General features: G+C 43.9%; 1 protein-coding gene across 25 annotated transcripts in view; it reads left to right on the top strand.

Annotated features, from left to right (window-relative positions):
• Map4k4 (mitogen-activated protein kinase kinase kinase kinase 4) overlaps positions 1 to 13,887 on the top strand; it is a 125,409-nt gene that overhangs the window by 61,892 nt on the left and 49,630 nt on the right. For all 25 annotated transcript variants that reach the window (XR_001784729.2, XR_003955681.1, XM_006496041.2 and 22 more), the window contains exon 4: positions 11,134 to 11,259. Coding sequence is in view for 23 of the 25 variants with exons in the window: in XM_006496041.2 (XP_006496104.1) it covers positions 11,134 to 11,259 (126 nt within the window). In the remaining 2 variants the exon portion in view is untranslated. The remainder of the gene's footprint in view (positions 1 to 11,133; positions 11,260 to 13,887) is intronic.

Genomic DNA, 13,887 nt, shown 5'->3' on the forward strand with positions numbered 1-13,887 from the left:
TCAGATGGGAACCGAGAACCGAGTCAAACAAAAAGTGAGCCCACACATGCACACCCACACACTCACACACATGCACACATGCACACCCACACACACACACCTGAACACACGCACACTGCGCACTCGGGACGTGCCTCTGTGAGTGCATCCTTCATCGGGTATGAGGAGCTAGAGCTGCCTCATTTTAAGCTATTTTAATGTTTCCTCTCTTGCACTTGCTGCCTTTGACTCAGTGTTGAATCAGATCCAGCCCCAAGTTGTAGAAAGAGCTCAGCAGCAGCCTGAGGAGCTTGCAGGGTCTTTACGTCACACCATCATTTCCCTAAACCCAGGGATTACTGAGGAAAGTGAGGGCTATATAAAGACCGTGTCTAAAAAGTAAGTTAGCCTTAAGCTTGGCTATTTATGAATCCAGAGTTTAGTTCCTTTCTGGGCTTCGTGCTTTCAGCCTGGGCTGTGTTCCCTGAGTAGCCGCTGTAGCCTCCTGGTGCCTTACTTCACGCCACAGATGGATTTCAAGTCTGACCCTCCTTCTCTAAGGCGGAGCCTGGTTATAAATGTGTAATATGCAGAAAGTGAAGCATACAGGAGAGTGCAATGAAAAATCAAGTCCTTCCCTTTTCTGACAGGAGCCCTTCAGTGTATTTCTCTTCAGTCCTGTCTCTATGAGACATGTATAAAGTACATGCTCACGTGGACATGTGCTACGTGCTCTGTGTTATTCTTGCTGTTCTCTGTGCTGGGGATTAATGAGGCCCTTGTGTACCCAAGCTAGAGTAGTGCTGTACTACTGTGCTACAAACCATAGTTTCTTGCTTGAAAAAGAAGGCAGCATTGGACAGGTGATTGACTATTTGTAGAGCTCCTTTAAAAGCAATTAATGGGAGCTCGTTTATTCCAGTAAAGTCAAAAGTGATGCTTAAAGACCAACGGACAATCAACCATCGAGTCTGTTAGCTCCTCAGTGATGTTTCTCACATTTTCTTCTCTCAGAATGACCTCTGCTGTGGCCTGGGGCTCGGAGAGGATCCAGAGGAAGTGTTGATTGTGAATAAAAGACCTTGGACTGCTTCAGCCTGCCCCAACATCAAGGCTTCTGGGCTTATGATGCTGGGGCCTGGGTGGCAGATAGGAGAGGTCTGCAGCTGAGCTGCAGATGTCAGCTCTGGGAGGGGAGGGCTCAAGGAGAGGGCTGTCTTGATGAGAGTCAGATTATCTGCTTTCCCTTTCGTCTCAGGGACACAGGTGCAGGAGCTAATTCCTGGGAAAGTCACAGACAGGCGTGTGCCTTATTAGCAAGGACTGGGTGTTGGTTAGCAGGCTCAGCGGGCAGGAACAGTGTGGGTGGGAAGGCCATGGTATGGTGATCTTGTTGGAAGCCTGAGTGAATCTAGCTCCATCACTAGCTGCAGTGAGTGAGGATGTGGGCCTACATCACTAGTGAGCTTGGTTATTTGAAGAACCTGGACATGACGCTATGGGAGGGACTAAGGGGTGTTCGAGGGAGGCATCTCTTCATAGATGTGTACACGATCCTGTCTGGGAGCTTGTAGTGTTGAGAAGAGTATTGCTATTTAATCAGGGCTTGTTGCCATTGGGCTGTTATCCCCTGCCTTGTAATGTAAGTTCTTAAGTTTCGTTTGTATATATGCAAGGGCTTATAGACATGAGGTACCCATTTGTATTTATGTAAGAGCTATATAGATGCGAGTTACCCATTTGTATTCAGGCAAGGGTATATATGTGAGGTATTCATTTGTGTGTATAAGAGCTGTATAGATGTGAGTTATCCATTTGTATTTACATAAGGGCTGTATAGATATGAGATTTCCATGTGTGTTTATGGAAGGGCTGTATAAATGTGAGAGATCCATTTGTATTTACACAAGGGTGTGTAGATGAGAGAGATCCATTTGTATTTACATAAGGGTGTGTAGATGTGAGTTATCTATTTGCTCTCAGCTGTTGCTCTACAAGCTTCTTCTGTTAGTTTAAAGGAGAATTAGCTAGACCAGCAGTTGTGATGTATTTTCGTCCAAGGTGTAGCACTTTCTCTGTAGGAAGATCAGCTGTTCCGTGTGCACGGAGGCAGCCTCAGCTCCTTACAGGTTTGCTTTGTCTTGTCGGTAGATTACTTAGTGCAGGCTTGGATGTGGCTGTGACGGTGCTGCCTGACGCTTTGTGTGGGTTGTTTGTTTTTTCCCTTCTTCATTCTGGATGCAGTGTGAACATGGACATTGACAATGCTGTCACTGGGCAGGAGAGGGGAAGTGGCATAAGCTGATCATTCTTCCCAGCCTGGTTGGAGGAGGATGAGCCAGGCAGACTTCAGTGTGATCATGCCCTTTCTGCTTAGGAATTTAAGTAGGTAATCTTTTAAAGTCGTCAGGGGATATTCATTAAAAGTTTGTCTCTATAAACTAATATATACTATTGAGGAGGACATGTCATTTGAGAGTGTCTGTCTGTCTGTCCATGTCTCCTCACCTCTGTGTGTGTGTGTGTATGAGAGAGAGAGAGAGAGAGAGAAAAGTGTACAAGTGCCCCAAAGGCCAGAAGAGCGAATCTCAAGTGCATAATGGTGGTGGACTTAATTTTCCTTTATGCAGAACCCCAGCTCTGCTCTCCCACTACTTAGAATGTGAGTGTAGGCATGGGATGGTAGGTGGTCCTTTTTCTGACAAATGTGTTCTGTGTCTTGTCTCCTGGGAGAGTTCCACTTTTAAAACAATTGTTCTGACTTGGCTACCCTCAGGAGGCTTCAGACAAACTCTTACCATATGTTTTGCAGAGTGCCAAGAGATGAGGCTCTCTGGAGAGGGATGACTGTTGTTAAGCGGGAGTGGCATTGCTTGTCTGCTGGCAGATGAGAGCAGCTGCAGTGTTCTGAGGGCCTCCTCCCAGACCTCGCTCCCAGGAAGTTCCTCTGCCTCCCTGTTATCTGTCTGCTTACTGTCAGTGCACCCATGACTATAGGAGGGGGACGAGGGAGGGAGAGGGAGAAGGAGAGAAGACTTGAGAACCCAGTGTCAAGTTAGTGAGCCATGGCTAGACTGAAGTGAAATGAGCATGTGGTGGGCTGCCCTGGTATAACTCATAGTGAGCAGGGTTTTTGTTACTTAGTTTCTAATTATCTAAAGCAGAACTCTTTTTGAGTGCCAAATAGGGTCATGAGTGGCTAAAGCAGTAGGCTTAAAGTAGCAAAACCTCAATTGTGAAAACGTCAGAACTTTTATTTTGTTTGCCTTTTTAAATTGGATCATGCTAATCCTGTAAAAGTATATTTTCCTTCCTTCCTTCCTTCCTTCCTTCCTTCCTTCCTTCCTTCCTTCCTTCCTTCCTTCTTCCCTCCCTCCCTCCCTCCCTCCCTCCCTCCCTCCCTCCCTCCCTTCCTTCCTTCCTTCCTTCCGGTTTTTTTGAGACATGGTTTCTCTGTATAGCTCTGGCTGTCCTGGAACTCACTCTGTAGACCAGACTGGCTTCGAACTCAGAAATCCGCCTGCCTCTGCTTCCTGAATGCTGGGATTAAAGGCATGTGCCACCATTGCCCGGTTTAAAAGTTTATTTTTCTATTGAGCAAAATCTCACATCTTCAGCTCTCTTACATAGCTTTAAAAATCACATTTGAAAGAACAACTGTTTTGATAGCTATACACAGTGCTCAGTATCATAGGGATGTGCAGTGTGTTCAGAGATGCCCTACATGCATTCAGGGCATGGCAGAAGGACTAGCAGCAAGGTCAAATCTAAGTGAATCAAGGATCTTCACATAAAACCAGAGACACTGAAACTTATAGAGGAGAAAGTGGGGAAAAGCCTCGAAGATATGGGCATAGGGGAAAAATACCTGAATAGAACAGCAATGGCTTATGCTGTAAGATCGAGAATCGACAAATGGGACCTCATGAAACTGCAAAGCTTCTGCAAGGCAAAAGATACTGTCAATAAGACAAAAAGACCACCAACAGATTGGGAAAAGATCCTTACCTATTCTAAATCAGATAGGGGACTAATATCCAATATATATAAAGAACTGAAGAGGGTGGACTCCAGAAAATCAAATAACCCCATTAAAAAATGAGGCTCAGAATTGAACAAAGAATTCTCACCTGAGGAATACCGAATGGCAGAGAAGCACCTGAAAAAATGTTCAACATCCTTAATTATCAGGGAAATGCAAATCAAAATAACCCTGAGATTCCACCTCACACCAGTCAGAATGGCTAAGATCAAAAATCTAGGTGACAGCAGATGCTGGCGAGGATGTGGAGAAAGAGGAATACTCCTCCATTGTTGGTGGGATTGCAAGCTTGTACAACCACTCTGGAAATCAGTCTGGCGGTTCCTTAGAAAATTGGACATAGTACTACCAGAGGATCCAGCAATACCTCTCCTGGGCATATATCCAGAAGATGTCCCAACTGGTATGAAGGACACATGTTCCACTATGTTCATAGCAGCCTTATTTATAATAGCCAGAAGCTGGAAAGAACCCAGATGCCCCTCAACAGAGGAATGGATACAGAAAATGTAGTACATTTACACAATGGAGTACTACTCAGCTATTAAAAAGAATGAATTTATGAAATTCCTAGGCAAATGGATGGACCTGGAGGGCATCATCCTGAGCGAGGTAACCCAATCACAAAAGAACTCACATGATATGTACTCACTGATAAGTGGATATTAGCCCAAAACTTAGGATACACAAGATATAAGATACAATTTGCCAAATGCATGAAACTCTAGAAGAATGAAGACCAAAGTGTGGAAACTGTGCCCCTTCTTAGAATTGGGAACAAAACACCCATGGAAGGAGTTACAGAGACAAAGTTTGGAGCTGCGATAAAAGGATGGACCATCTAGAGACTGCCAATATCCAGAGATCCATCCCATAATCAGCCTCCAAACGATGACACCATTGCATACACTAGCAAACGTTTGCTAAAAGGACCCTGATATAGCTGTCTCTTGTGAGACTAGGCGGGGGCCTAGCAAACACATAAGTGGATGCTCACAGTCAGCTATTGGATGGATCACAGGGCTCCCAATGGAGGAGCTAGAGAAAGTAACCAAGGAGCTAAAGAGATCTGCAACCCTGTAGGTGCAACAACATTATGAACTAACCAGTACCCCGGAGCTCTTGTCTCAGCGCTCGCTGCCCATTCATTGCCGGTCCTCACTTGGTCTGTTTGAGTAGCTAACGCTGTTGAGTGGAGAGTGTTCTTCTCTCCTGTACTGCGCAGTGTGGGAGCTTATGGAGTTTACCTCAGCCTGCTCCTTCCTGAAAGGAGCCTCAGGGCATCAAGGAAAGAGAAGTGAGGGCAGCTGCCAGCCTCTCCCTTCCTTCCTTCCTCTCGGGAGTGACTTACCTGTGGAACTTGCCGATCTTAGCTCATGGTCCTACATTGGTACTCACTGCAGACAAGAAGGAACAGGTCTGAGGTTTCTGTAGTGTTTCTGGCCTAGCCTAGCAAGGCTGTGTGGTTGGTTCTTCAGGTTTGACAGTGACCCTATAGCATCAGGGATGGGAGACAGGATGTCCACACACAGGGAGGCAGACCATAGGATCGGACAGAAATCTCTGTTTAATTCTTATGTATGACCATGTGGAAAATTAGAAGAGAAAAGAAGATATTAACCTAGAGGTAGTCTCTGCCAGAATACCCTCCTCTTCCTTGTTTCCTATCTTCTGTGCATTTAACCCCTCATGGTAGATACCTGATATGTGCACACTTACACATGAATGGCTATGTTATGGTAGATACATATATAACATGTGCACACTTAAAATGTGTATGGCCATATTCTGACAGATAGCTAACACGTGCACACTCACACACACGGCCACATTTTGATAGGTTCCTAACACGCACACACTTAGACATGTGTGACCCACATTCTGTTGCCAAGGTCATCCTGCTTTGCTAACTTGTGGATTTTAGAGTCTAGGTTCTTGTGCTTTAGAAAACATTCAGGTGGAATCACTTTTTGTAGAGAACTTGATTTTTGGAAATTAATACGGAGTATTTGAGGGTGAAAACACACATATTATATTTTGCCTTAAAAATTGGAACCTATCAGGATTTCTAGGTGTTGACATGAAACTTTGGAACAACCTAGTAATTTGGGGACCTAGAAAAAAGTGTCTTCCTGGGGTTCAGGAAGATCAGCATTTGCTGCTTGCTTGTTTGTTTGTTTTGTTTTTTGTTTGTTTTTTTGTATTGTGCTTCTTGGAGGGCTTTATTTATCCCAGAGTTGTGCTCTGACTTCTGTGACGGCCATGGTCTCCTTCATGGGAGCATAGTCCTCCAGAGTCACCCCTGAGTGAGTGGTATGTAGGAGGGGACGAGGCTCTGCCCGTTCTGCTTTTCCTGTAGAGACGTGCCGTCTCACGTCTGTCCCACGCTTCCAGATGAGCACTAAGGTCTGACTGAATGACTCAGCAAGGAACCAACTTGGTTAGAGAAGGAGGAAGAAGGCCCTCTGAGGACTGCTCTGACTAGACCTGCCATTAGGCAGAGAAGAGCTCTGAGACTGTGGCCATTCCCAGAAGAAAGGCATGGATTCAGTTACATTAAGAAAGAGCATGAGTTTAATATTAACATTGGAGTGTTTGAGAGAGCGTTTTTCTGTCTCCATCACTTGGATGTTGTTAGTTTTGATCAAGGTTGCAGTTTTTCCTAAAGCACTGAGTGATTTGGGTGAGGATGGTACTTTGAAGGCTGCCATTTCTTATGGCCCAGTCCCATAATAAATTCCATTTATTCTGAAATGTATCCTCTTCTAGAATCTGTAAAATTATCTTCATTTACATTTTGTTGTATGGTGAACTGAAGTTGTGTAACTTTTTATGTTTGAACCAAAACCAGATTCAATTTAATTGATTCTGTGCTACATTTACCATGGCTTATGCTGAGTAAGACACTCTTGGATCTGCCCGGACTCTGCAAGGTGAAATCTTTTGTTTTCTTTCAGTTTGCAGCCGTTAGGGCAGAGCTCAGTAGCAGTTGATTTAAACTGTTGTGAAGAAGCAGGTATTGTCTTTCAGGAACATGCTCAGTTGTATATCTCAGGACACAAACCTGCCAGAGACATTGGCTCACATCATCAGCTCCTTTCTCCAGCTTCACAAAGACCATCAGTTGCGCCCCTCCCCCCATTTGTTCAGCTGTCACTGCCTGATAATTAATTTTGTAAAGAAGCCTGGTGGAAAGATGGTAGACTCAGAACATTTCACAGTTTTCTTGGGTCCTAGTTATTACCTCTGAGGTCTGTCTGTCTCACAGACAGTACTATCATCAGTTCTCTGATAGCCAGGGAGCCAACTGAAAGCTTGTCCACTGTCAGAACCCAGCCCCAGATGAAGAACTTGTCTATGAGAGTTGCTCCTGTTGGTCAGAGGCCAGCCTGCTAATTGGCACCAGCTGCATTAACTCATAGAGTTGGGGTCAGCAGTGCCTCACTGTGGAGGAAACCAGAAGACAGCCCTTTTGCTCCAAGAGCTCCTGCCCCATCCCTCAGATTCCCCTATTTGTGATCACCCTGGCTCCCCTCAAGAGGAGTGTGAAGGACACAGTGGTTTGGACTTGCAGGAAGACACATGGGATGGTACATCAGCTTCCTCTGTGTTACTTTGTCAGTTCAATTGTTGGTTGAAATGTCAGCCTTAAGTCTGCGTACTGCTGTATCTTTGCCTTAAATGAGGTGTTTACTTTGGTAGCTGTATGTGTGTATCTACTAAATGTTGAAATGAGACTACCAAAGTTATTTTTTAGTAAAAGATTTGTGTATTTATTTTTATGTGCATGGATGGGATGGGTATTTTGCCTGCATGATGTGTGCACTGCATGCATACTTGGTCCTCAGAAGCCAGAAGAGGGCATTGGATCCTCTGGACTGGAGTTCCAAATGGTTGTGATCCTCCCTGCAGGTGCTGGTATAGAAGTAGGGTTCTCTGGCCCGATCTTTTAACTGCTGAGCCATGTCTCCAAACCCCAAACTTTAAACTAATTATTAAAGGGAATTTGGAAATCGTTATAACTATATCCTAAAGACTGTAAAATACTGTATACTGAATCTTAGTCATGATATCCTAGTTGTAATTGGCTCAAAGGTCTTTGGCAAATTCTGTACTTCTGATGCTTTTTCTCCTAGGCTAGGCCTGCATAATTAGACAGTAAATGACAGTAAGTGGTGCTCAGTGTCTTTTTATTTTATTTTATGTGTAGTGGTCCTCTGTTTTAGAATTATAAAAGCATCAGAAGTAATGTTCAGAGTATCTACTACATTACATCATCCTACAGCAGTACTTGGAACAGAGACTGTGATTTCCTCTAAGTACTTTTTGCAGCTCAGTTTCTCCTGCCTTAGGATTTGACTGCTGAAGACCTAGGGCATATTTTGGGAAATAAGTGCATGCAATCACTGTATCTCAATGGTGTTTCATCATGTGGGAAGGCTACTGTTGAATTTGATTGTACTTAAAGTCTTGTATTTCATGCACTCTGAGATGTAACCCAGATGTGTCCCCATTATATAGTGCACAAACGTGCACAGGCTTCCTGCCTCAGCCTGTCGATCCTGCCAGTACAGGCCTCCTCCACATCTACTTTGTAGTCCAGTTTCAAAGGTGTTATGTTGTGTCTTGTGATGGTGCAGAGTGGTGACAGAACATAAATAGAGATGTGTCGCATCACCAGAAACAGTGCCATGAAAATCTGCCAATCATAATTCTCAGTATACATACTCAGGGTTTTCAGACTAGCAGACAGCACTGATTTTAAGCGTTCAACAATTTGAGAATACACTCTTGGTTTTTAGCCAGTGGGTTATGGAACCTTTGGGAGCTCTGACGTTTTGTTTTGTTTTGTTTTGTTTTGTTTTGTTTTGAGACAGGGTTTCTCTGTGTACCTTGGCTGTCCTGGAACTCACTTTGTAGACCAGGCTGGCCTCGAACTCAGAAATCCTCCTGCCTCTTCCTCCCAAGTGCTGGGATTAAAGGCGTGCGCCACCACGCCTAGCTCAGAGTTCTGAGCTTCTTAAAGTGATGAACAGCTGGATCTTAGAAGAATGTCTTCGTCCCTAGAGGAAGAGAGAGAACTCTGCAGTGCCCAGGGAGCAGCTCACCGGAGGCTCTCATGGCCTTTACTGTCTGCTAAGAAGTAGAACCTCTGTCTAGGGGGTGGAACAGTGGTCTTGGGTTAATGGAACACGATGGAGAGTGGGGGAAAGTGAGGAGTGAGGGACATGAGGGTAAAAATGACTCCAAGTCTGGGCAGCTCACACAGCACTGAACTCAAGGATTTGGCTGATTGAACTTTAAGACAAGAGTTAATATTTGACCCTTTTCCTACCTTGTTAAAATTATTCTTTTTGTTTTATTCATGCATTCTTTTTTTTCAAGAATTACTTTTATTTTATATGTGTGAGTACACTGTCGCTCTCTTCAGACATCAGAAGAGGGCATCAGACCCTATTATATATAGATAGTTGTGAACTACCATATGGTTGCTGGGACTTGAACTCGGGACTTCTAGGACAGTAGCCAGTACTCTTAACCTCTGAGCCATCTGTCCAGCCCCATGTATTCTTTTTAAAGATAATCTTACTGCATATCCCTGGCCAGCCTGGATAGCTGGTAGACCAAGCTGGCCCCAAACTCAGAGCCCCCCTTGCCTCTGCTTCCTTAGTGCTTGGGTTAAAGTCAGGCACTGCCGCACCGGGCTGTGTACTCTTTCTTCCCAATACTCCAATCTGCATGTCTGGCTACTGTGAGTGTAAGGCAAGGGGACGTTTGGCTCTTTGGAGCGTGTGTTTAGCTGTGGGCCCTGTTCCAGGAGCAGCTTTAGATGGCTTTGTAAGCAGGCCTCTTTGTTCCTTGCTAACAAACTCACCACCTTCTCTTGTCTCACCTGTATTAATCGCCATTATCCTGTACAAATGAGAGTGCGTGTACAGATGAAGGACACAATTAAAGCCTTTCTATAAGTTGAATATTCTTAGTTTGGTTACGAACATGCTTCTTTCTGCTTCTGTTAATCACTACTCTTTTCTGTCTAGTATAAAGTGCCTTTGGAGAAAAGATTTCAAATCGGGGCAGTTTTTTCTATTGGCGAAGTTCAATGCTGGTTTTGTGCAAGCGTGTGCACATACCTGTGTATTACTGAGAAACCCCAGATCTCTCAGGAGAGGGAGAAATGTCAATATAGAGTGAGTGTGTTCACGCAGACGTCCAAGGCCTTGCAGGAGTGAAGGGAGGGAGGGATTCTCGAGATTTGCTCAGTTTTCCTACCCCAAGGCTGATTGATTTCTTGTGTGTGTGTGTGTATGTGTGTGTGTGTGTGTGTGTACACACGTGCCCACTTGCACATGCGTTCTCTCTCTCTCTCTCACATACACACACACACATTTTCCCCCCTCACTTTAATTCTGATTTTCCTTCATTCAGATGGTACTTGGAGATCTTCCTTAATCTGCCCTCTTACAGGAAGTTTGTCAGTGTGTGCAGCAGGCAACAGAATAAATTCCCTATGGTGATGGGTGCAGTTTCTTCCCCATGTGTATAGGAGACAGAGACTGCACCTTCTCATCCTTTGTCATGTACAAGATGAAGTTTCATGCTTGTATGTCCCTCTTTCCTTCCTCTTCCTCTTCCCATCTTATCACAAGGGCTCTCCCCTCCCCCACCCCCTCACCTGCTGGCCCCACCCGAGTGGAACCTTGCACACTGTCTCTAAAATCATGTGTTGTCATCTGTCCATTACCTTGCAAAACTCTTCTTGTCTTAAATATATTTATAAATGTTCCCTAAGAAAGAAATGGCTTTTAGAAAATGATTAATTGAAATAGTATCTGTCAAATTACCTTTTTATGTATGGTGGTGTTTGAGGTAAGCAAATTGCTACTCAGAGAGGTAAGTAGCCGGCCTGAGGTCTTAGGTAGTGAGGGGCAGCTGGGACTCTGCCTATCAGTGCCGCTGATGGTCAGACTTGTTACGTCCCTTCTCCCGTGGTCATATTCAGAAGGCTGAGCTGTGGATGAAGAGAGTGCACACTCTGTTGCTTTCACTGGTGTGTATGGGAGGAAACCTAGTTGGTCAAGAGCCACATGTTTTGTTATTTTTTTCCTAAGGATGAAGAGGAAGAAATCAAACTGGAGATAAATATGCTGAAGAAGTATTCTCATCATCGAAATATTGCCACGTACTATGGTGCTTTCATTAAGAAGAGCCCTCCAGGACATGATGACCAACTCTGGGTAGGTAGATATGTGCAAGCCTTTGCTGTGCATCCTGTCTGTGGTTGTCACAGTAACGGAATTGAGTACTTCACAAGGAGAGGGAGGAAGGAAGAAACAAAGACAAAGGGACAGCAGCTTCCCTACCCTGTCTGCACTGTAGCAAAGAGATCAGGAATAGGCTGCCAGCTTACAGGAAGCTCGTTTTGTTTCACATTAAGGTAGTGTCAGTCACTCATAGATAATATTAACAATAATAGTTTATTATGAATGGTAAATTCCATGGAAATTTCTTGAACTGACACATCCAGCCTTTAAAAACAAATCAAAAACTACAGAAAATGGTGACTGAGAGCCTGTCATCTGTGTGAGGTGTGTGAGTTAAGCTGAAGGTATTAAAATTTATAAGGCAAGATAACTTTTTTTATTGACTTAAAAAAGGTTAATATAGGAAGCACTAGCAGCTTGGGACTGACATGAAAGAGGTACAGAAGGCCTGCGATAGATTCACCCAGAAACAGACCTGCTACCCAGTCACAGCTACTGATCAGTGACAAAGATGTCTGCCAGGAAACTTACAGGAGAGAACAGCATCTATGCCAGAGGACTCTCTGGAGGCTCAGGGATGGAGCTAGGTTGCCATTTTTCGTAATGTACAAAGATAATTGAAAATAGATCAGAGGTCTTAATGTAAGATCTGATCTGTTAGAGGACAACATAGGGCAGTCACCTCGCTACAGTCATAGGATTTTCTGGAAAGGCAGCAATATCAACAGTTGGAAGATGGGATTGGATAAGATTAAAAAGTTCTGCACAACAGAGAAAACATGAAGAAGATCGTGTATAGAACGGGGGAAACTTTTTCTGTCTATACATCTGACAGGATTAATATCTACAGTATAGTTTTAAAAAGTAAAATATCGGGGGCTGGTGAGATGGCTCAGTGGATAAGAGCACCCGACTGTTCTTCCGAAGGTCCAGAGTTCAAATCCCAGCAACCACATGGTGGCTCACAACCATCTGTAACAAAGTCTGACGCCCTCTTCTGGTGTGTCTGAAACAGCTACAGTGTGCTTACATGTAATAAATAAAAAATAAAAAAAAAAAAAAAAAAAAAAAAAAAAAAGTAAAATATCAGACAGCCCAATCAAAGATGCAGCACTGAACAGGCAGTTCTCAGATGAAGTACACATCACCCACAAATGACTGGGAACATGTGCAGCGTCCTTAGCTCTGGAGGAGAAGCAGCCACAGATGCCTGTGAGGACAGAGCTCACACACACTACCTGTAAAATGTAAACTGCAGTCACCATGGAAGTTCCTTAAAAAAAACAAACCTAAGAGTAGAAATACCATAAGATCTAGCTATGCCACGTTAAGTACCAGAAGGACTCCATTGTGATATATCCGAGGAGATACCTGTACACACATGACCACATTATGTGGCCAGACTGCATACCTGTGGGCAGATAAATAGAAAATGCAGTATTTATATATACACGCTGGAACGCTGTTCAGCCGCAAAGAAGTATAAAACTCTGCATTTGCTGGGAAAGAGATGTGACTGAGATCATCCTATTCAGTGAGGTGAGGCAGATGCAGGAAGACAAATATCGTTAGGGTTTGTTTTGTTTCTTGTTTCGTTTTACATTTTTGGGTCCTAGAATTCCTTAATGATATATAAAATTACACACAGAGACTGTCCAAAAAAAGAAAGAAAGAAAAGAAAAGAAAAGAAAGAAAAGGAAAGGAAGGAAGGAAGGAAGGAAGGAAGGAGGAAAGTTCCTGAAGAATGATACCCGAGGCCATGCTTTTTTCTCCACATGCATGTATGTGTATACATGTGCACTGTCAAATAAATAAAAATACAGATGAAAGTGTCCTTGGTTTCAGTCTTAGCACACAAAGACTATAGTAGTTTAGCTCCTCGTACTGTGTTAAAACACTGACAGAAACAACTGAGAGGGGGTTTACTGTGGCTTCCATGGCAGAGCCCCTCAGATGGGAGTCAGGGCTGCCAGGAGCTGGCTCCTCACACAGCCTCATCAGCCCTCTGCCGAGACAAAACACACAGACACACAAGCTAGAGAGAGGAAAAGAAAAAGAGGAGGAAGGGAGGAGGGAGACACAGGGACTGCAAAGGTAGAAATGAGACAATTATTCCTATTTTTATTGCTTAATTCCTGTCATGATTGAAGTTTTGGAACAGTTCAGTTCATTTTCTAAGAAGTCTACAAGTGTAGTTATCATATTTAAACAGATACACACCTTCAAAACGATGTTGTGGTTTAAAAGAACCACTTCCCTTTTGATTTAGACTCGGCTAATAGGAAATATTCTGAAGTCATTTCAAGATAATAGTATATAAGAACAACACATCTTCAGGAAGAACTTCTGGAATACAGATCTCTAATAATCTGGTAGTGATGACCACCAAAGTGATTTCCCTTAGAGGGAGGGAAGATACACCTCAGAGTTAGCACCCAGGCATGGGCCACAGAACGGGACGGCAGGGAATATACTTTTATAAAGCAAACTGTTGTTACTTGGATGCTTCCGATGTGACCTTGCATGTGCCCAGGTGGCTTGTAAGGTAACAGGATTGTGTGACCTCGCTTGGATATGTGCTCAGGCCTGGGATATGGCTGT

Source organism: Mus musculus, chromosome 1, assembly GCF_000001635.26.
Source record: "Mus musculus strain C57BL/6J chromosome 1, GRCm38.p6 C57BL/6J".
NCBI classification, from domain to species: Eukaryota; Metazoa; Chordata; class Mammalia; order Rodentia; family Muridae; genus Mus; species Mus musculus.